Here is a 25349-nt window from a genome sequence, read left to right on the forward strand (position 1 = left end):
TAAAACCGTCCTTGATAATTCTTATTAATCTGTTTTAAATTGATGAGTTGATGGATATTATTTTAAGTCATTACAATCTTTTTTTTTTTTAAACACACATCAAAAAACCAGGGTCTACAACTATTAACAAAATGAAACTGTAACTTAGTGCATAAAAGAAAATCTTTAAAGTCTTAATTTGTAGCTATTTACCAAGACACAGTTGAAAAAACAAACTATCAATTGTACTTTACACTGAATATAAGCTGTGCAGCAGACAGCCTTTAAATTGAATGCAAGGTGTGCTCAACAAATGCAATGATGGTGTAACTTTCTGACAGGTAAAAAAACAATTAAGAAACAGTTGCTATGTGTTAAAAGAACAAGCCTGACATTGTGATCATATGATGTACAATAAATCTTCAATAAAGCTTTACTTTTATGTAATAATTTCCCCCATTATCTTAACACTGATCTTCAAGACTTTAGGTGAATTTGTTCCACTATCCTGCACTACTTCTATTAGATTTTACACATCGTCCATGGGGGTTTTACCATAGTGTTTGAAAAATGTCAACAAATAAAGAACCTTATGACATAAATAATGCGTGTTATTAAAATAAAGCTGGTAGGGAGTACATTACTGTGTGTGATTTATTTTAATTTCCTAAAGTTAAAAGCAAATATACCAGCCATTTATAAAGTTCTGCTCAGCAAGAGTACATATTTAAAAGTCATGTTGTCCCAAGGATTGACACCGTTTACAACTTCTGATGATCAAGCTTTATGGCATAACTGCAAGACCACAATCACTAGCAGACACTATCAACATGCAAAATCAGAATAGTCTACCATATGCATAAATTCTGTATCTTTTATAACAGATAAAGATTATGAGAATGAACTTGACTTCAGAAGGATCTGTGCACCATGACGATGCTTTGCATTTATTGGTGACTGAAAGAACCTAAACATTCTACGGTTGCAGGCAGCTCTCCAAATGTGGTACTGATATACATATACACAATGAATCACAATATTACCAGCTAAAGGTAAACTTAGGAATCTTTTCTTTCGCATATCCCACAGAACTTGCTCTGTTTTTATCTAGATTGGTTAATTTCCCAATTCATTCATGTCTGAAATCAGCTACATCTCCCTTTAAAACATGACAAAATAAATAAATCTGATTGAATTAGTTTAGAGACCAAAGTTATAGGTGACATATTCCCTTTCTGTTTGTAAAATCAAAGAATTCTAATCTGCTACTAGTATGCGAAATCTGCAAATGGAATGCTCAAGCACCCCAAGAACCAATATCTAACTCTAGGTAACTTAGTCGAAAAATTGTGATCAAACCAGTGTTTGCCAAGAACATTGATAAAAAAGCAGTAGTCGAATCAAATATTGATCTTGCAGGTCTATATTCTTGTTTTAATGCCAATTTCCCTTTTTCAATTCATTACCTGTGTAAATACGGGCTGATTGTCATCAAATGACGATGAAACATTAAAATGTGCCTGGCGAAGTTGCCATTTGATGCATGTATTTGCTCTAGTCAACTTACCACTTAACGTCTAACTGAGGTGATGTCACTGTTTGTGTCAAAAAACAACAGTTAATGTATGCATATCTGATATATAATGAAAACTATCCATTCAAATCTTTTTTATCAAATGCACTGAAGAGTAAAGTTTTAATGACAAGACCCTTCTCTGCTTAATGGATATTCACCATATCAAAACAGTTCCCAACCTGTAACACCATTACTATTTTCAGGTCTTGTGCAGCGTTTGAACCATATAAATGCAGTCACTTATGACCTCTGCTTTGGAAAACATCTTATTTGGAGACTTGTGTCTTAGTTTGAAGAATTTGGCCCGTTGCTGATTTAAATACATGTACTACAGTGGGGCCCTGGTGATCGGGATGCCATTAATCCAGATACTTTACCTTTCAGACAATTTTTTGTGGAACACGGAAGTTTTATACATTTTTTTGCATTGTTAATCTGGAAATTCATGTTCAAGATCTGGCATTACTGCAAAACATTCACATGCATTGAAAATTGTATCATTAATTCGGACAGCAATTTTTTTGGACGGTCAGTGTCAGACAATTTTAACAAGGTATCAATTGTAAAGAAAACATAAGCAATGTTTCTGATTAAAACAATATATCAGTGTCCTGTCACCACTTCCCCAATTTTAATAGGTGGTTGCCTCCTCTATGCATGTGACATGTCATTTGAACAGCACATGCTGATAGAGACATTGTATTGCCAATTTTTGCAATGCAGCACGTACAAATTTGCAGTATATTTTTTAATCATTTAGATCTACAGGCCATTAATAGATTTGACATCATACTGTGTGGACACAGTTTTTTGAATTGCTACACATATCAGATGTACCTCATTGTGAGTTAATATCAGCTTGCTCCAATTAAAAGAGACTCAGTGTTTATAAATGAGAATTATTCTAGACTAGCTGCAAAAATGTGGTTTCTTATTTAAGACTGTTGATTCAAGTAAAACATATTTAGCAAGTTTTAACAATGATCAGATCAGTTATTTTCATGTATAAAATGTCACATATGCTTCGTATTTAGATATTTTATTGAAAATAAATATTAACGGCAAACTAAGAACTCAACTTCTTCATTGTCAACTTTCCATATTTATGTAGCAATATTCCATTATCACCTGCATATTGTGTTTATATCTCTCAGATGATTCGATACGCAAGAGCTTGTACTGCGTATGGCCAGTTTTTAAATCGAAGCAGGCTACTGACAAACAAGTTGATGGTGCAGGGGTTCCAACAGTCTCGTTTAAAGTCAGCATTTTGCAAATTCTATGGTTGTTATAATAATCTAGTCTGCCAATACAATCTATCATAGGGTCAAATGCTGTCTCATGTATTTCATATAAATTGTTAGGCCATTCTTGGCACACTGATATTGACTATGGATTGCTCCATTTACCTGATCAAGATATAGGGCTTACGGCAGGTGTGACCGGTCGACAGAGGATGCTTACTCCCCCTAGTCACCTGATCCCACCTCTGATATATCCAAGGGTCCGTGTTTGCCCAACTCTCTATTTTGTATTCCTTATAGGAGTTACGAGATTGATCACTGTTTGTTATCTTCACCTTTCATATACAGTGTACCTGTGTATGATTGATTTTCATTGCAATACTGTAGCTTTGTTGTCTGGAATTTTTTTAAATTCTGGGTAGAAGACATAAATGATAATTCATATTTGTGCATGCAAACAGTCGTAATTTTGACCTTGCTTCGAGTTCTGTAAATTTTTTGGTGGATCAAAATAATAAGCGTGCATGACCAGATCAAAGCAGTATGAATTTGTAACAATGACCTTGCACGGTTTTGTCTCCCTGATATTGGTTTGAATAACCAAAGAACATGAATTAAAGGTGACTGTCATTGACTCGAACTTCGATCTCTTGAAGTTTCTCGATCTCTCGAATGACGAAGTGACATCATAGTCCCATTTTTTTCCTCATGTAACTAAGCAAATTTACTCTCGATCTCTCAATTTTGATCTATGTTCTTGATCTCTCAAAGTGAAAATTTTAGTCCCATACAACATATTTCATTGTTTTTCACTCTAGCTCTCTTGAAGTGGTGGAAGTGTATACACACCATCAATCAGGCATATGATCATTTTTGGGGGGGGGGGGGGGGGGGGGGGGGGGGGGCTACATAGGCTGTGCCTGCTGCCTGATCCCTTTGAGTTTATGAATAAAAATATGTTTAAAAATTAATTATTTCTGCTTGGACCTTACTTGGAAAAAGATGAAGGCTTGGGACTAGCTTGGAGGTGTTAATTAGGTGTTTACATAGGTGACACATCACCCATGCTTAATGTAATCGTTTAAATGGTCAGTTTTAAACCTACACCATACTTTGTTTTTATCATAATCCGGCTATAAATAAAATGTAGGATATGTTGAACTTGACAATGAGATAGTATTTTTGAAAAAATAATTCAGAGACATGGCAATGAAACATCGCTATTTATAAGAATTTGTGTATTGACTGGAAATTGCTGGGATTGTGTTTCATGTAGTAAGTGACTATCAAACTTTGTTTTATGTATTTTACTGAACCCGTTTGAATTAAACATATCGAACCGAAAATAGAGGCCATGAATCGAACATTAAATCGAGCATTTATATTGAACAGTATTGATATTTCGGCGAATTGTTTCAGCCCTAGTGTATAGTTTTGTATATTTGTTTGTAGACCTTAATTTTTTATTTTGGATAGCCCTAATCAAACATACAAATAACGAAGTATAAATATCTACAAGGAAATCTACAGGGATAATTTCAGTGCTATGAAATACATGTAAATGTTAACATTATCATGATTTATCTAATAAAGCATAAAGTTAATGTTTATTTTATATTACAAGTCCGCAAAGTATGCATGAAGATATAACTTATGTGATTCAGTGATATCCAGATGCTTCTAGCCAGATGATTTTGCTAGGAACCGAGGCTCCACTGTACTTTCAGTAGCACAATTACATATAGCATCTAAACAACAGTACAGAGGCAAATGTATTGCCATCAGTGGTCCCCCATTAAGATGCATTTATACTACTGGCTAAAATCAACTTGAAGGAATGTAGACCATTATGTGAATGAGTAGTAGATTCTAAACATCCTTTACATTGGCACAACTGAAAGATGTTTTGCAATTCGATCTCCTATATCAAATTGTAGCAAATCTGGAAATTACTTCAACCAAAAACAGCTATGGTTGAATGGTCAAATTGTAGCAAATCTGGAAATTAATCCAACCAAAAAACAGCTATGCAATGGTCAAATTGTAGCAAATCTGGAAATGAATCCATCCATAAACAGCTATTGTTAAATGGTCAAATTGTAGCAAATCTGGAAATTACTCTCACCAAAAACAGCTATGGTTAAATGATCTTTGCCATTATTCAACAAAGAAATCATGAGAGCAAAATCTTTGCCTTTGTCAGTCAGCAAGTGTTTACAAGCTCCTTTTCTTCCCCATAACTGGGGAGTGGATCGTAAACACTTGGTTAGCAAAGATCTGATGAATCTTTGTTCTAAGCATATTTACCTAAAGACAGTAAATTCCCAGTATTCTTGACAACAGGGACCTCTAAAGACCAATCATCATCTCAGTATCTCAGCAAATTTTATTTTATTTTTCTATATAGAGGAGGGGTGGGGGTGAAAAAGTAGCTGGCCTGGCGGCTTACCTCTGTCTTGACTTTGTGAATGTTGTTCCAGGCTCGATTGAGATCTACAAAGAGAGGATACATTGATGATCAAAAACTGTTAAAAAATTTAAAGTACCAACCGTGAACACTAAAACTTTTTTTTTTAAATTATTAAAATTCTCCAGTGCAATTAAAATAAGAAACAGAATGTAGGCTTAATACAAGATCACATTTACCTGATAGACAACTAACAAAGAGGAATACCAAAAACCAAACACCATTAAAAAAGATCAAATAAATCTTTGAGACAAATATGGCAAACAAAAATCTAACAAAAGAATAGGAAAGCAGTTATGGTTTAAAAATTTTGCTGATAGTATTTGTTTTTGCAAAGTGGGGTGTATTTATCAATAGCTGTGCTGTACATTTCAGGATTTAAGTGCAAATAAAATGTACATACATTTCAATTATTGCATTTATCTATTTTTTTCTCTTTTACAGGAAAAGATTTATGGTTAAGGCAAAAGTAACAATAACAATGACTGTGAAACAGTGTTTGTATATATAACCGTATTTTCAATACATTCACTTCCATCTCTGCCCCATAGATTGAAAAATGCATAAGTGTAAGATAAAAACCTTCAAATGTGTGTGCAGATTTAAATGAGCAAAGACTAAAGACATGTGATGTATGTTACCTTAATCAGCTATTGACCAGTAGATTTCATTCTTTTATGCTACTTCTTAATAGGATTCGAACTATACAGCAATTTGGGTTAAATGCAAACCCTCGGTGATTTTGAACTGTGTACTTCACAGAACAAACAAGTTAAGGTATTCAAATTGAATGTATAACGATTAAATTTCATATCTACTAAATGGATGGAAGGATTTTTGTAATCATGGTATCACTTTGAAGGGTTCATCAAATAAAAATAATCCACCATAGGAATTTTCAGAATTTTAATTATACTGCTTGATTTATTTCACCTACTCAGAATTTTACATTGAAGAACATGTTTTAATAGAATATTTTGAAAAGAAATAATATTTTCATAAAAATCTCTTGGTAAGTTACATAAACTTTCTCTATATGAAAATATGAAATAAAATTAATCATTTACCTGTGCACACATATTTTTTATAAAATTAGATTTCTCTTATTCTTACCAAGGGTAAATAACTCTTCAAAAAAGTCTCAAGTGCAAAAAGGTCAGTTTCTAATCCTGCACCAGCCATGTAAATTTCATCAACTTCATTTTCATCGTTATTTAACAATAAACATTTATGTTGATTTAAATCATTCAAAACTGTTCATTATCCTTTCATTCTACAATGCATACCTTAAATTTAATATCAGACAAATAAAATGAATAGCAGCAGGACATCCCTAATCTCTTTGTTATACACTAACAAGTCCAAATAAAACCACAAACATGCAGAAAATATGCAGATGTTTACTTTCCCCAAAGTTGACCATGAGCTTTTATTTCAATTGACCTTAGAGGGAATGATCATAGCTAGTTTCAAGAATTTCTTTTTGAAAGAAGAGCCTTGAAATCATTATTATCAAGATTCACACACTTCTTTTTGAAAACATAAAATATTTCAGTGCATCCTTTGTTTGGGGTGATAAATCACACCAATTTACTTTAAAAACAAAATGCGGCAAGCATTAACCAACTTTGAATAAAAGCTTTAAATAGGAAGTCAAATGGTTAAACCACCTTTACCTCTACCCTGTTTAAGGTCTTTCACATCTGCCCATTTCGGCCAAAAACATTCTACGGATCAGAGCAGAAGGATTTCCAAAGTCTAATGTTCCAATAATCACTTTATAACCTTCATTAATCCCTCACAGCGATTTACAATTTTGACAAATGTTCAAATGAAACAACTGTCATTTACTACATTTTATAATGAATGCTTGGATATGAATGCACTGGGAAGACTTTGCTTTTAACTGCATGTTGTTTGATATGGTCTATCCTTGTCTTAAAATTGTAATCCTACTTAACAGTATACAAAGTTAATGTATATTTACCTAGTACGAGTTTTGTGAATTTAGTAACTGATTCACGCCTATTTGTATTTTAAATTGCATGAATAGCATTCAAACTTGCCCAATACAACTACCATTCTCAAGACTTTAACCAAATTTGCATAACTTCAAAATCAAGTACTTTAAATCATCTTCCATGCTTCTGATCATCGTCAATGAGAGATGAACAAGACGCAGTGGCTAATTCAACTGACAGAAAAATTAACAACAGACTTCCAGGCATTCAAAAGCAATATCTAAATTTTATCTACACTGGTGCAGCAACATCTGCTTATAGAAACTAGAAACTATTCAACAAAATCAATCGCAATCATTACTTCTTCTCATTTCATATTCCAAAACTCATCCTACATAGCTAATAACAATTATAGGGGAACATGACAATCATTCATCTTTCATAAATATATTGATCCGACCCATTATTATTTGACACAACAAATATTATCATCATGGGGATAGTCGGGTTTGTCCTGATACACATAGACCCCAAATGTTTTCGAGACACTTGATTTTATGGCCCTTGAACATTCCTTAATCCGTTCAACATACTGCCTCATGCCCTTCGTACCTGTCCAGGGAAATTGCAGGTGTGTAACAGACAAGAGATTATAGATTTTATCACTTTCATTCATTAAAGAAGTCCAATCTGCTTTCACCCAGCTCTATTTTCATCGATTTAATTAACTTTTCCCCTTGTAAATCTTGAGGTGCAATAAAGGGATAACCATCAAATTTATGGCCATAATAATTTCGACTTCATAAACCTCTTGTCATTTTTGTTGATTTCACAAAACAGAGCTGCTGTTACTGGATTTCACTCATTCATTCCTCGTTTTGTTCTCACTCTTAAATTACATGCAAAATAAACTTTTAAAAATTGAACGTTTAAAAATTCAATAAATCATGTTGATAATATTTTAAGCATTTCTTAGCTGTGTGACTGCAGTCTTCTTGCTCTCTATATATGGGTGATGGCAGATGCATGTCAATGCACTTAAGATAAAATATCCAGCACACAATGTTCTACATAGAATATTCTCCATGTACAGAAAAGCTAAAAAAAAAAATCACAATACCTTATTTGAGTGGTGAATTTAAGATAATCCTTCAATCAATGGAAAACACAAACTTCATTCAATTCTGTTATCTGACAAAACTCAATCCATCCAATACACAAAAACAAAAATCACGTAAATATGACTCAAGGATCCATTTTCCACTACCACTGAAATCTAGAATCACATCAGAACCACGGTGCAATAGCACAGAGCCTCACCAAACGTCAATTCATTTCTGTCCAACTTGGAAAGCCTGATCCAATATTGTTATATACCGGTACTTATAAAATTGCCAATACCTTATCTATGCTTGTCTGGACAGGCTTCAAAACTATTGGATATTTTTCAAAGCAAACACTACCCTTTACATTTAAAAATTTTTGGGCTACCTTTAAATATATATACACATGTACTTATTTTGTTATAGTGCTGTTTGGAGACTTAATGCCATGCCAGGGGTGAACTTCAATATCCAGGTTGTAAACCAAAAGAGACCTGAGTGACTAATCAAGGGGAACCAACCATATTAATTTACTCATAGCTTAATCAAATTCTGTTCAAAGGCACTGAATGGAACCCCAAAAAGACATTATGCCAATATCAGATGCATGGTAATGGCTGATCACATGTTTATCACATGGTTCTTTTAATACATGCATAACAGCCAATTTGCACAAGAATTCGTGACATGCGAAAGTTTAACATCGCAGTTTGTAGTATTTAATGAAGAGGGTCATATCTTCATTAAATACACTCAGAACAGCAAGAAATTAAAGTTTGCGAAACACTAAACCAATCGGTAGTTCACCACTTAAACTTGGAACCCTTTACTACAGTCTTGGAGATGAAAAGAAAATAGTTTGCATACAGAATCTTCCATGCATAAAATCATTATCTAGTAGAAATCAGATTTGTTTATATACAATTGCCAGACCCAAATCCTAACTGGTAACTTAGAAAATAAACAGTGCTTGGAGTCCAAAATCACCATGATTTCAACAAGACATTGGACCACATCCTGAAGTCAGTACAAGGTATAACCTGTATATATGTTTTCAGGACCACAATGTAAACTAGTTTTAAACTAATTGTGCTATCCTGTTTAAATAAAGGACATTATTATTATTATTATTAACCTAAATACTAATATCTAATAGGCTGCCAGGGAATCCAAAAATGAAGGGAACATTTTCACAATATTCCAAATATCCTCATCTTTTAAAATACTGATAAATGCAATATCAATATACAACATATTCTTCCTAGATAGTTTTGGATGCTTTGTCAGGGCCAAAACACTGCAAACCTCCTTCATCCAATTTGAGAGCTCTGCACCTTAAATGCCTACTTCTTGTATTACTTTATCATCTTGCTGCCCTTCGTAACAAGCACTAGCAGATATCATACTTTAAGTCGCATAATTTCTATATGGTAATTTACGGTGTCAAACATGGCTTTTCTGCCCAAAAATATTTTCAGTGAATGTATCGAGCCTTCTTATTTCTTATCATATTCTATCTGCACGCATATCTTTATTAGCGGCATTTCAATGTTAGCACTTTTGGCACAGTAATGAGTGCACTACTTTGCAATCAACACCGAAACATAAATACAAATCTATCTATCATAAGGTTAGTGAATTTTCATGGGGAATATAGTATCAGGTACAACTTGTCTTTAAAATTGCACAAGCACATAGTACAATACTCTTGAAATTTTACACCTAAACAGTATCCATAGATCCTCACCATTATAGGTCTTTCATATGTTGACAGCACATGTACTACTGTTAGGGCAAGTGCAGGTACATATATACATGCATGAATCAAGAAATTTTTTCCACGGGTGCAATCTATTCAACAATTAATGAAGTTGATCATGAACATTTGAGGTCAAGCTTACAGTTACATATATTCATAGACTCAAGTCATAATAAGTAAAGTGGCATGGCTGATTTTCATTGTCTATGTATGCTAAATTAACTCTAAACCAATGAGGAGGTGTGTGTGTGTGTGTGTGTGTGTTATCACCATGTTTCGTATCATGGGGCACAACAAGAAGTTGAAACTGGAACCTTGAAGTAAGCAGTTGCTACTTACAGATGCAGAAAAAAAAACTATTTTCTATTGCACAAAACAATCCAACAATCTCTTATATTAGATACGCCACTTCATCATTTGCATTATGGCATCAAAACAAAGACCATGGCAACACTTCTACCGTCTTGCCCCAGCTATGATCAATGTCGCATTTCGTTATACATACAGTATAATGGATATTTTCTGAGGTTGTCCACTTTTTGTGGAGAGAAAAATCCACAAAAATTACAATCACAAAATATTATATCGATACATAATGGTAAAGATCTACTTATTTCCTATGGCACACTGCATTGTGCAGCATGCAGGGGATCATAAGATTACGTTGAAATTGAGGTAATCCAAGCAATTTTCATAATCTCTGGTCAACGAGATGTGATTTTGCAAGATAAAAAAAGGACAGTCAATAGCTAGATTATGGGAGAGTTTTCTCATTGTTAAAAATTCTTTGGATGTGTATGTAGCCTAAAATGAAATTTTCTATCCCAATCTTTAGAGCTCACAGAGATTGCTATTTACAAATTTCATTTTCCCATCAAATATATTAGTTGGAGTTTTATTAGCGCTTCCATGATGAATCTGCCAATCATGTCCAGAGTTTCATCATAATTAAATACTACACCCATACCCATCAATTCAAAGTTTAATTTTCCCTCTCAAGTTTGAAATTGCTAATCATTACCCTTTTTTTGGGGGGGGGGGGGGGGTGTCATTACAAGAAGTCTTAATTAAAGAGTGTTTCAGAAATCAACATAATCTATAAACAATACTCTGAGCTTCCCCCCTAACAGGTGTCATATATATCATTTGTTTACTAGGCATTCAATACTGTAAATGAATTTTTAATGTTTTCATGATTTCCACTCTAAAAATATCAGCAAGCTGAAAATTTAATGACTTCTTCGTATGTCTATTAACTTTATTTTGAATGATTGCAATATTGAACACTATTTTAACGGAGTTATTCTATATAAAATGTTCGTGATTATCTCCTCTTTAGAGACTTGCACATATAGTCACTAACAGGCAATTTTATAAGGACTACGACAAAAAAGTGTTGGAGCCAAGACATTCCCTTGGTACAAATTTTCATTGATTTCCTATGTTTAGGTAACATAGCGATAGTGCACTCACTTTTCACCTCAACCATGGTTCAATCTTCATTATAGGGAGGGGGTTGTACTACATAGCAGCAATTCTAATTGTATCTTCATGAACATAATTACATAGTGTTTAAAGGAAAATTACAGTGTGTGCATCCATTAACATTACCCATAACTAATTAATATAACAAGTACTTTCCAATTACATATCAAAGATGATGAATAATTCAAGATTGGAAGTTTTCATGATTAATAAGCCGTTCATCAATACTCCAGAATTAACAGTTCCTCTATTAAGGATGGACTTTATAGAGTTTTGTCAGTTATAAGCCTTTAATATCATGATGTTTTGAGGTACTGTGGAATCACTAAAAATTCGTGGGCACCAATTTCCTAAACTGTTGAGATATTTGTCACATCGTGCATGCAGCTTCTGTACATTGAAACATGATATATATTGCATATTTCCTTGTAGATTGAAATTTGTGGGATTGGATTACCCACAAAAATCAAGACCACACAAAATCTAATGTTTTCCCAGTATTCTACTTCTAATAAAAGCAAACACTTTAACTGAACAAAAAACTTCCATATTTCAAAATATTAAATGCTACACTGATGGTGCGTGTTACCATTAGAACGAGTGCAGCTAATTATACATGTGTATGTGGAGATTCAGAAATTTTCCTCAGGGAACTTGGTTCAAACCCCATGCAATTTTTTACGGTATCCAATCAAACTAGGGACTAATATTTAGTATATTACGACTGAAAGTGCATAAAAATTGGCAAATATATTTATTTTCTACCAATCTCAGGGGGGGGGGGGGGGTTCAGATCCTCAATCCACCCCCATATGCGTGCATGACATAGCCTCTACCAATGAAATTAACGTGTATTTAATCTGGAAGACAATGGGAAAATCTGTAATAGAATGAAAGCTGCACAACAGGATGATAAAGATGCTCTAGGAAAATTTATTTATTTTAATACCAAGGTGGTGATTAACCTGAAAATTTACATAACCCATGTACCAAATGACAAATCTTAAAAGAAGAAATTCAAACAGTTTATAGAATCCTAATCTTTAATGCAGTAATTACTCACATATAGTAAATAAATCGCTATATGTTTGACCCCACTTTTTTGTTTTTGTAAGATACATTGAGATCCATTCACAAGCCTAGAATTGGTTGATATTCATATTGTGCATGCGTGCTTCACTAACCCTATAAAACCAAAGAGATAAAAACATAGACCATGATGTCACTATCTATCGTCATGCCCCAGCTATGATCGATATTACAATTTGTTATGCATTAGGCCTAATGTGGCATACTGCATTGTGTAGGAGACTATTAGTCTAGAATGAAATTGAGATAATCTACGCAAGTTCGTAATCTCAGATCAATGAGATGTGACTTTATGAGATCTCCACCATTTTTTACGAGGGACTTTTGGGATAGCGTCAAAGAATTTTTCTAGATGAATGTACAGCTTCAGCTTAAACTTTTTCAAGCACTTTAGTCATTCGAGCTTGCTGTGTACGCTGGCTCACTCGTTCACTAAAAGGATATACAGTATACTATGTGTTATACATAAACAACAGAACCACAAGCTTTTTCCTGCACGATTAGCTTTGCTGACAATTTACCCCCATTGCTTCCATGGTTTACATACCTTTGTAATGCAAACAACTTGGACAAGTATTCATCAAATATTTTCACCTCTGCAACATCACTGATATTTCATTCATTTCTATACTCATTTTTGTTCCTTATTATTCAGTATATTACAGGTTTCACACTTCAACATGGACCACTTTATTCTGTAAACAAAACCTTCAGGTACACAAAGGGCATCCTTTGTATAGTAAGTGTAATGCTAAGGTGAGGAAAATAATTATCCTGTAAAGCTGAAGAAGAAATTTACGTCTAAGCCCAAAATGGTTCTTTTTTTTTTTTTAATCTCAAATGAACAAATTTGATTTAAACTGTTCAACAACCACAATAGACTGTCATGTGAAGACCAAATGAAGGACAAAGAATTTGCATTTGTGGCCATATTTGATTAAACTTTTTGCCTGGAATGTTTTCATACTTATTTCAAGGTAAATTGATGTGTGAATGATCGGAGGGTTTTTTTCATGTCACCTTTTATCTCAATAGCTGAAGTATGAAAAAACTATAACATCTCTGCCCTGCGTGCTTTTTCAAAGGAAAACTCCCATGCACAGTACTTATTCTGAGGTATGATATCCAAACACAAAGTTCTTCGAGAAAGACATCACCTCTAAATATCTGTATTTAAAAAAATGCATTTTAATATCAAGGTTGTAAACACTTGGAAATGGTCCAAACTCCAGCAATACATTGCCAAATGATTAGAGACACCAAACTAGTACACATTGAAATTCTTTTTTTCTTCATCAAAAGAAAAACTTCATAAAAGGATATAAGGTTTTTACAGCTCATGAAGCATTGTGTTAGCTTCTGAGGGGAGGAGGGAAATCACGTTTTACTGCCTAACGTTGCCGACATGTGTACGAAAACTTTCAGCAGATATGAAAATTATCTCACTTTAAAGCATTTCAATGGGGGGGGAAACTCAACACTTACTGTTGTGTTTACAGGTCAGGTTTAGTAAACGGAATTATCCCAAGTAAAGAAAATAATCTATCTAGGCACTGGTTTTTACCTTTGAAAAGAATCTTAAGAAATGTGATAAATATAATTTCTCCATTTGATCAATTCTTTTAAAATAATTTTATACACATTTTATTTACCATAAAAACCTGTAACGGGAACATTAGATATAAACTGGCAAATCTTCCATTGCAAATCTTCCATTTAATATATACCGCTATTTGAATCCAAGTTTTCTTCATTCATAAATCAATAAAATATATCGCACTGAAAAAATATGATTGCTTGAAAGAATGTTTTTGGAGTGTGTAAAGACCGACACATTAGGGTTTTATAAGCACTTAGCTGATATAGGACAAGCACCTGTTCTGAAGTTTCATAAATCACAGCTTTGTTTTACAAATTCCTATTGACATCTTCCTTTCACAGCAATGCCAATTTAACAGCTGATCAATACATTCTTCTAAGACTTTTTATCCGGCTGGACTCAAAAACCATGCACATTTTAAATACCTCCTGTAGAGAAATTTGAAATGACCATGCTATTCACATTGTGTGTGTGTGAGGGGCTGACATTATAATTAGATTTCTTTTACTAGAGACTCCACAAGGGATGCATAAATCATCATTATTATTTAATACTGCTGGAGAATGACCTCTTGAAAAGTTTAATGCTAGGCCTAGATATCCACCCACTATCTGTGAATTTTAATCACAGTGATTATGCACATTTATTCCATTATTCAAATGTTAATGTTCCACTGGGTCTACTTCAAAAAAGTGCTGAATTGAACTTTCAACAAAATGAAAAGGTATAAATAAGTAGCTTTCATATCAATTGTATTGATACAGTAGTGCCACATTATCTAAACACAGATCCTCTACTAAATTTACCTTCCTGATGAATACTTTTGAAATCGAATTTTTTAGTGTTATTTTAATTCATTATCATATCTCAAATTTGGGCTGCTCATTTTTGCTCCTGAAAATCAAGTTTCATCAAAAACTGTCTCAATAATTTGAATATTAAAAATTCTACAGAATAGTTAAAAGAAATGCCAAAAAGAACAAAGTCCAAAAATTGTCAATCTTATTTTAACACAGGTATGGACTTTTAAGCCTATAAGACCAATATTACATGAAACAATGAATTTAATTTGAAATCATCATCAATCAAAACAGTGATTTTTTAAGACCCATTTTAGGTCCGAATATCGGCCCTTTCCCCTCCCAAAAATTACCAATTTTCCCTAATTTAACTTGCACTTTCCTCAATAATAAAAACTGGCTAAAAACGTATTTGTTAAAAAATAAGTTCCATGTGAGTTGTTTATGTACGACATGACAAAGACGCACATCAATTCAAGATGATTTAGAAAGAATAGTCAAAATTTTTAAGAGCTTAAAGAAAAGAAAGTTAAATATGTAAAATAAAAAGAAGAATGACATCAATTTGTGTTTGATTTCTTGTTTGATATGATATATTTAGCATATTTACAATAACGACTAGGTTTTCCTAATTTGATCAAAATGTTGACAATTTTTCCCAATTCGAAAGCCACAGGACACTTTTCAAAAATGTTGAAAAATCACTGCAAAACTCCATTCATATAAAAAGTAAAAGAAATATGTTTCTTTGAGTGATTGATTAATGAATAAGACAAGACTGTTTTATGACTGTTTTACTTCAATGTGCATCATCCATTAATGTTTTTTCCCTTCACTGTCTCTCTCCTCTCTTTTTCTCTTACTTTTCTTTCTGCTTTTCATGTTTTTTATTCTTCTCTAATTTCTCCCTTTTTTCTTGGATATCGACAGAACTTGTAAGTGGCTTAAGCGATGTTCTTTACCAGCTTCTTGGCTTGGTTTCAGTTGATTGAGCAGCAGCTGAGGTAAAGATTTGGTCCATCTCAGAGTTCTAGAGAGAACTCACTTCCTTCTGATGCCTCAGTGTTTGGAGTGTCAATGAATTTTATTTGCATCTTCTGCGGGTAAAACACAGCCTCTGGTTGGACAGATTTTATCTCTGTAAGAAATGCACCACTTTCTTCTGATTCTGGTAGTATGGACCTCTTTAGCAGCATATTCTGAGAGATCAGGTACATGTACTTAAAGTTCCGCAACAACATCAGCAGTTGACTGAATATCAATATTGATCTTGGGGATCAAATCTGTTTGGACAGGATGTACCTCAGCCAAGACAGTTTGTGCTGGTCCAAGCAAAATGATCAGAGTTTGTGACAGGATTTTCTGGAGTGTCATAGGCAGAACTTTGCATATGCATTTCAAACAGTGGGGAGATAGTACACATTTGAGACACTTTTTGATATGAAATCGGAGCAGTTTTTGTATGCTTTGATGAACGGTTCAAATACAGAACTGTCCAATGGCTAAAGAAAATGTGTTGTATTGGGAGGCAGTGTATCTACCTGTTCTGCCAGCTCCAACAGACCAAGTGTTCATAGGATCCCTGCCCACCAACAATGAGTTGGGGACATTTGTTCCAGATGTTGGAAAGAAATGTGTTTTCAAATCATTGCTCCCCCAACTCTACATCCATCCATGCAAAATCACTGGAAATCCACATCTTTTCTGGGGCTTCTATTTTGTACTTGTACTACGTTTAAGACCAGAATAGGGAATCTTTTCACCATCAGCATCCACACCTGCCATAATCGTTATGTTACCGACATCAGTACTTGTTCAATCCATGACATGTTTCACTTCCTGCAACTGTATGGATGGGGATGCTTTTTAAAATTGCTTATCTGTTTCATCAGCATTCCAAATTTTCTTGGGCGCATTTTGAAGGTTCATATTCTGCCATCTGGATGATTAAAAGTAATGCTGCAGTACAATCCCATTCAGCATTCTTGCTCTGACTATTCCTAATTTTTAAGGCTATCTGAAAATGATTTCTGGGTGTCTCTGCTTCAATCCGTATCACCAAAGTTTTGTTGATTTGTTGCGTATAAAACACTTTGGCTTTAACCTTTTGCACAGAACAGGAGTTGTTGCTGGAAAACCCCATAACCTTTTTCAGCAGGTTGGGTAACATTATCCACAATTCACTTTTTGATTTCAAGATTTCTGCCACCTGAAGCGTAGATATCTATTTTCCCAGAAACTTGAACATGCAGTATAGATTTTTTTTTACCATAAACCTTTCTGTTGCCTTATTTAATGATAGGTTTCCAGTATTCACCACCTTGTATGCCACTTTCATATTTCTGTAGTCATGTATTGCGAATCGCTGCTGCTATATTATAGATTTGTTCTTGCAGGCCATATTCCATGGAATAGTGCTGAAGCCAAAAAATCAGAAAAAAAAATTAAAATTCATTGCAATTTTTCATTTAAAGCAAATAGACCTTCAGTGATTTTAATTATGATTTAGGCCTAGAATTATTTCCAACTCCTATAATCCTATGGGTTTTTTTTTATTAGAAATCAATTAATCTGTAAATTTTCAAATGAAATAGATTATAGATATTTCACAAATTTGCATCCAGGTTTTAGGGAAATATTGTTTCATATCCTCATGAATATTCGTACTTATATAACCTTAAGAAAATCTTGTCCTGTAAATTCAGATGTTAATCAAAGTGTATTTTCTCTGTGAACTCGTTTTTAAAAATGCAAATCACATTTTTCATCTTCATATTTCATTATAATGTTTGACAATTTCTACTTACCACAAATACCACTTTTCTACGACTGTGAAGGGAGTCAAATTCTCACGTCCTTGTAGCTTTTGACAAAAATGACCGTCATGGTGTCTGTTGTGGATAACAATTATATGTATCCAAATGTGTCCATTTTCAGGACTTCACGATATACTTTTTAACACAAAGGTACAAAATAAATAAGACAATACGTAATTGAAAGATTATCACGGCCTAGAGATATTTCATCTGAATTTCTCATCTAGCCGAAATTACCAGTATTTACCCTAACTTTTCAATGAACCAATCTTGTCAATCAAGTATACTGCAGTGACGGCGACATTTTTCCGGAAGCATTATGGGTAGTTCTTATCATTTTTCAGCTGATGAAGAGCAAATCACATGACTCACATGTGTAATCATTGGAGCAAGCTCAGAAGCAACGCGAGCTTCGCTCACTTTTACCCAACCGATAGCTCAGCCGATTAAAATTTCAAATGCCGATCTGTAGATTGTGAGTTTGAGTCCAACAAGGCTTTTAAATTTGTTTATAAAGGTGACTTTCTACTAAAAGTGCATTTTTTTCCACTAATAAGGTAAATTTGAAAGTTTCAACTTCAAAATATTATTGTACATATCCTCCACTTTCCATCCAGTGTGTTATTCGAACTGTGTTGCTTAAAGACATGATAAGTATTCTCTGGAAAAAAATTTTAACAAAAAAAAAATAGTTTTGTGAACTCAACAGACCTGTAAATTTATCTATGGCAAAATAGTACCCTATGTACAGTATCTTAGGACACAAGTTACCTTTGTCACCATCATGCCTGTTGGATCCACCCCCTGTTGACACAGTAGGATTGGAAACTTTTCTTCCCCTCAACATCTCACAGCTGTTCTCATTTCATGTTCTTCTCACACCTACAACTACATAGATTTTACTGATCATAAGTGAACTTTCACTTTCACACTGAGCAAAATCTCATTTTATTAAAATAGAATAATAGATATAACAAGACATGCATGTACACAACAAAATGAAAATTGCATGCTGAGAGTGATTTCAGAATTCATAAACTATCACATGAATCACTAAACTCACTTGTTAGGAATAGAGAATAAATTTGGATTTCTCAGAAATTCTTAACTTTTTTAAAAATATTTATCAAGGCTACAAAATTTCTTCCAAAAATGATGAAAATGAAAACTGAATTTGTTTTTATAAGTAAAATAAATATAATTTGTGTTTACTAAATGGAATGCAATTTATTCCCATGATTTCTCAATAAAGTCCAAAACAGTTGGAGAAATCTGTATAGAGATTTATAGGAAGGGGTAATATATTTCTACTTTTGAATATCATAAAAATTTACAAGTCCACTAGTTTTTTGGAATTTTATATTTGTACTTATAACCGTACAACCAAACTAAGCCAAAAATATATATATCAACCCATATGCATCCATTTATCAACAGAATGAGTAAATTTTAATTTCTATTTTAAAGTCTATTTTAATTAAATAGACTTGTTTAATTTCACGCTTTAGATAATTCTTATCTAGCACAGGACAAACAGAAGATTGAAATGTATAATTATGTTAATAAACATTGATTACTAGATATAGGTTCAACTACACATTTCTATGTCACTTATTCCATGGTATGAATTATTCAATTCTAAAACTTCTTCAGATCAAAGACATTAAAACTTCTTTAGATCAAAGACATTTTAAGGCCCACCTAAGAGCCCTAATGAAGAAGAAAGAAAGTCATCAATGTTTAATACTAAACATATCATGTTTCCATTATTCAGTAACTTGGGTAAAATGCACATGATTACCCAGACAGATGTGGAATATAGACTTGTTTCCTTCTGGTATGCTGCAGGAAGCATATTGCAAGGTGAAAATAAGTACACCTGATTACAAATTAGCACATGTCACGACCATTATCTGTAAAGGCCATCTCAGATTCACTGATCTATTAAACCCTGTAGTGTGCATATTTACACAGGAAACAATCTAACATCGTAATTGAATGAGATTTGTGCATGAATGATTCTATATAATACTGTACATGTAATACAAGTACCAACTGCAGGAAAGATAACTGTGTAAAACAATTTTCTCATTCTCAAAAGCTTAAAATTAGTTTCATCTATTCATAAAGGCTAGAAGTTCTCATGATACATATCAATGATGCCCAATTTAAGTTCCTTGTTAGATTTTTATCAATAAAAAAAATTAACAAGTGGTAAGAATGATGATTATTAAATTTCATCAGAGAAAAGCAAGAAAAAAGTTTATACAGATCATTTTTTTAAAACCAAATCTACCTTCAGTATCAAATCAATTTTTTATCCCTACCATTCATACTAGGTGGGGAAATTTCTTTTAATTCTGAGCTATGGTCAAAATCTATAGTATTTTTAAATTAAAGAAAACAAACTTTAGAGTCAATAAAAAGTGCATTCTTGTAATAATTTATACGTACATTTCCTCCACAATTCACTTCCAAAAATAATAATATTTCAGCATTGTTTCAATATAATTTAAAGAAAAGAAACTTTAATATTTTATTAAAATTACAACAAAAGATTGCAGTATGTAGAAATTCTAATATGTCAGTGGTGAATTTTAAGTTGTTTTAGACATCTGGTAATAATCAACATGCACAACTTTAACAGCTAATGCCTTTTATCTTTGACTATCAGTATCTATAACTATTTCCTTTTGAATTTCAATTTGCCACACCACATTTTCTTTAGACCATTTTTGTAAAGCAGTACCACTGTACAAGAAAAATTCCCCAATATGCATCACAAAGTGTCAGCATACAAATACAAGGAATATAGTATATACAGTATTTTAAAACTTTGAGGTAAATATCAATAAGGTTTCAAATTGGGTATAAGAGTTTGGGATTATTGTGGGGCACAATGCTCACCAATGCCAATTTGCTCTTGTGGAGATCTACACTACCTAATAATGCTAGCATATTCCCTCATCCTTTAGGTTCTTAGTAGACTTCTTTTTTTTTTTTTTTAATCCAATGTACATGTATTCCTCTGTAAAATTTTGAACCTCTGCAGTGGCCTCTTTTACCATAGGGGTCTTGGTGTCTCCACTAGTGACTACACAAAATCCCAGTGTTTACTCCAGAGCGCAGGATTGCGAAAATTCACACTAAATATTCTTAATCCCCCTGAAAACTGCTTCCCCGCGGGCTTCTTCCCTCACACAACATTGTATTATCATGTTTCTTTGAAATCCAGATTTGCATTCCATAAATGGTTTGAATTTTATCAGGGAATAAAACAAATCTTTTCTAACTTTTAGCACAAATTAACAGATTTGGTGACTCAGCAATATTGCTGATCAATTTTGCAAGCAGAAAAGAATAGATGCTTTTTTTTTTAAACACATACATTGATGATAGGAACAATGCCAATGAAAGTGGATCAGACTTATCATCAAAATTTTCTGATGAAAACTGATGAGTTGATATTAAAGAGACCATTTACTTTTGGTATAAAAGGTAATGATACATGTAGTAGCTAAAGAATCAGGAGTAGCACATGCCTAATGAAATACTCCCACCCACCCCTAATCATAAAAATCCCTCATAAATCTGAACTCAGGGAGTGGGTTGCCCCCTCATTTCCAAATTTCTGGAGAATACACAGAGATACATGCTTACTGGAATGTCCAAATTGCACCCTTCTGTTCCTTAGAAGAAAAGTTTAAACAATTTTCCTATGTAAAATATTAAACCTCTGTTGTGACCTGGCTATGGAGTCAATTTGTGAACACTAATCTTCAGTACATAAAAGGAAGCTTTTATACAAAACTTAAGTTTTCCTGGTTGAAGAAGATCCTTTAAACACCCCATCTGAATTTTTACTATTTCTTATTCCTTGGGAAGGGATATGTCCACTTATTTTTAAAAATGTAAATCCCTGAAGAATCCTTTGTGCCAAGTTTGGTTGAAATTGGCCGAGTGCTTTTAAAGAAGTTGAAAATGTGAAAAGTTTTGTAACAAGTTAAATAACAATGACAATTTTTTATCTGACAGAGTAGCTCACTGGGGCTTACAACTCAGGCAAGCTAACAAGTACTAGTATAGTTTTGTTGTGACTTTGAAATAAAATAATGAACTGCATGAACACATTGTTTGATACTGCAGGGGTCAACATTTACGTTTGTCCGCTTGTCCGGTACCAGTGGAAAAATATTTCGGACAAGTGAGTATTGATGGGCACTTGTCCAATTGGACAAGTGCTTTTTTATGTAAAGAAGTCTCCAAACAACTTTGTGAAAAGTTTATCGGTAGTTGAGAGTCGGAAGTACATGTATAATGCATGGAAAATGAACTTCGATCGCTATGTAAACTAGCTGAGTCAAACTCAATCGGGATTGGTGTTCACTTATTGCGTACTACTTTCAATCACCCATTGCAATCTCTTACGCTACGCTCCACAACGTAGCGCGCCCCCTGGTGAGAGAATGCATCCATGAATCTTACGAAGTCATTGATTCAAGATGGGAAGTCTAGATAAAATTTTGTTTTATGCGTTTGTTGTTTTTATCAAGAGAATAAGATAAAAAAAAATCAATCAAGCAGGTATAAAAATAGACTATATATTAAGTAAATTAAATACAGTTTTCAAGTTGACGATATTATATCCTTTTTAGAAAATTTTAAGGACAAGTGAAGTTGAAGTTCGGACAAGTAAATATCTTTGTCTCTTGTCCGAATGGACAAGTAGGAAAAAAAGTTAATGTTGAGCCCTGTACTGACATATTGCTTTTCCTAATCTTAATTCAGTAAAAGGAAGTGAATTGGAAAAAAAAAAACAGGAGGAGGAAATTTATCTACATGAATGTGCTAAATCCTTTTAGAATTCCAGTTCTCAATGGCCCAATGGGTTTTTCCCATTTTTGGAAAAGAAGTTAAAACTTCACACAAAAGAAATTATTCTTAGATAAAAAACTTATGCTTAGACTTAAAAGTTATCCATATGAATGTGTGGCAGTCAGATGTCGCCTTCGATTGCTAGTGGCCAGCTAACTCAGTTGGTTGAGCATCCAACTAGATATTCAGGGAGCCTTGTGTTTAAATCCCAGTTTGGAAGGTTACATTTTTTCCCCTTCCTGTTACATTTGGTGCCACAGACCAGTCCTTAAAACTGACAAATGAATATACCTGCCAGGGGTAAAGATTCTGGACTGATGTCTTCAAGGTGTAAAGACATTTAAGGAGGGAGGAATGTTGCAATCAGACAGGTTCGATAGTAAGTGGCCAGATAACTAAGTTGGTAGAACACCTGACCAGGGATTCAGTGGACTAAAGTTTGAATACCAGTTAGGCCCGTTGCATTTTCTCCCTTCCTCTTACACATGACTTTGGTTGAATCATTGATTTTAGTTCTGCGAACCTCAGTTCTTTGTCAACTTACTATACTATTTTTAACTTGATAGATTCTCTGTTCTGCAAATGCACTATTTAAATTGTTATTTGTAGTTTTTAACTCACGTGGACTAAAAGTCTGTAAACCTTAAACACCCCTTCTATTCTAATCTTGGAATAAAACAGCATAGAATCTACCTGGCAGATTTGAAACGTTGCCAAGCAAGTAGCAGGCAACTACTTGGCAGGATTGACACATATTTAATAATAAATCTTCAGATTTGAGGCCACGTGACATTACCCAGTTTTTTCCCCGAGTATGCATGCAATTTCAATTGGCATCAAACGAGGTAGATAACATGAAAGAAATGTTGTCAAATGTTTGTTTACATGCATGTTTTGTTAATATTTGGAGATATATCAGATAACATGGCTTTTAAATCAAACATTTAAGAAAACACATTTTACATCCACGTTCTTTTCTAAAAATATTTGGATTAATTATGCTTTAAACTCTGAACACATGAAACTAATGTTTACAAACCAAACATGTCCCAACTAACACTAAACCCGCCGCCATTTTGATGCTTGGGGTGCATGCTGGGAGAAATCCAGGCTATAGTGGAAAAGACCGCGATGTTCGAAATACCACAGGTGCTTGGGTCATAATAGTCCTAAATGAATACACATCTAACCTTATACATATGTAAATAATCAACTTTGATTATTTATATATGTATAAGGTTAAATGTGTATTCATATTATTATGACCCAAACACCTGTGCGAAATACAAGGGGGGGGTGAAAAAAAAAAAACAAGTAAGCCTAGGTCTATATCCACGAAAGCCGGATGGGCTCATTTTTTTTAAAGGTTATTTAAAAAAAAAAAAAAAAAAAAAAAAGGTAAAGAGTTAGTATCACACGTATCAACACTTCGCGCAAATTACGTCCCTTGTCCGCCATCTGGTTAAAAATCGCATTTCCCTACGTTGGCCTTTGTAACTTTCCTATCTGTAGCTATGACATCTGTTATTTTTCCATCCCAGATTGGAAAAAACCCATTAACATGTATGAAAACTTGATGATTAGTTAACATTCAATATAATAACGTCTTGCATTTGGTAAGATAAAGAGGGCAAATTTGGTTTTTCACCGATTGACCTTTGGCTTACTCCGCAAAGGGACATTAATCGCGGCGAAGTGGTGTATACATATATAATTCAATGCCATGTCAGAGACAGAGTTAGTTGATGTTTGTCTCGTTATAGGCCTATATATCAACAATAATCATTTTCATTCATATATGTCGATTCGATATATTCCTGTGAATACAGAGTCCTCCACATCTGCTTCGTACTTGGATATTTTAATGAAAATGGAATTAACGGCAAAGTAACAACTCAAATTACAAACGTGATGATTTCAGCTTTTACAACGTCAACTTCCCATATCTAGGCCTATGTAGCAATATTCCATCATCACCTGCATACACGTGGTGTTTATATCTTTCAACTGATTCGATAGGCAAAAGCTTGTTCTACGTATGATCAGTTTTTAAATCGAGACAGGCTACTAATAAAGAAGTTGATGTTACAGGGGTTTCAGCAGTCTCGTTTAAAGTCAATCTGATTAAAACCAGATCCTGAGATCCGTTCACTTAGATCGCTACACTAGTGGTTTTAATCAGATTGGTTTAAAGTCAGCATCTAGTTTGCCATTATAGCCTACCATTGGGTCAAATGCTGTCCTACGTGTTTCATACCGATTGAACTAGGCTGTTCTTGGCACACTGATTTTGACTATGGATTACTCCGTTTACCTGATCAAGACATAGGGCTCGATCACGACAGGTGTGAACGATCGACAGGGGATGCTTACTCCTCCTGGGCACCTTATCCCACCTCTGGTATATTCAGGGGTCCGTGTTTGCCCAACTCTCTTAAACATTACTCAAATCGCCAAAATAAAGTCAATAAAATACCTGGATTTCAGACAATTATTTTACGATGACCATTTGTAAGGCTACATATGTATATTACGCCTAGTAATCGTGTTTTAAGTTCATTTCTTGCTCCAAACAAATGAATAAGTGGCGACATA

The 25349-nt window shown here is 33.7% G+C and overlaps 1 protein-coding gene and 1 long non-coding RNA gene across 2 annotated transcripts in view; one reads left to right on the forward strand and one right to left on the reverse strand.

Moving 5' to 3' along the window:
* Positions 1–22760, reverse strand: part of LOC125679008 (centrosome-associated protein 350-like) — a 91335-nt gene extending 68575 nt beyond the window's left edge. Inside the window, exons 1-3 of the mRNA XM_056153366.1 lie at positions 20822–22760; positions 18651–18767; positions 5249–5292 (exon numbers count right to left, since the gene is read on the reverse strand). Coding sequence (XP_056009341.1) covers positions 5249–5292; positions 18651–18726 — 120 coding nt within the window. The 5' untranslated portion in view covers positions 18727–18767; positions 20822–22760. The remainder of the gene's footprint in view (positions 1–5248; positions 5293–18650; positions 18768–20821) is intronic.
* LOC130051640 (uncharacterized) lies at positions 374–2621 on the forward strand. Its single transcript, XR_008799907.1, has 2 exons — positions 374–984; positions 1759–2621. It is a non-coding gene; the product is annotated as an uncharacterized LOC130051640 (long non-coding RNA).
* Positions 22761–25349: the final 2589 nt, after the last annotated feature.

Source organism: Ostrea edulis, chromosome 2, assembly GCF_947568905.1.
Source record: "Ostrea edulis chromosome 2, xbOstEdul1.1, whole genome shotgun sequence".
NCBI lineage: Eukaryota > Metazoa > Mollusca > Bivalvia > Ostreida > Ostreidae > Ostrea > Ostrea edulis.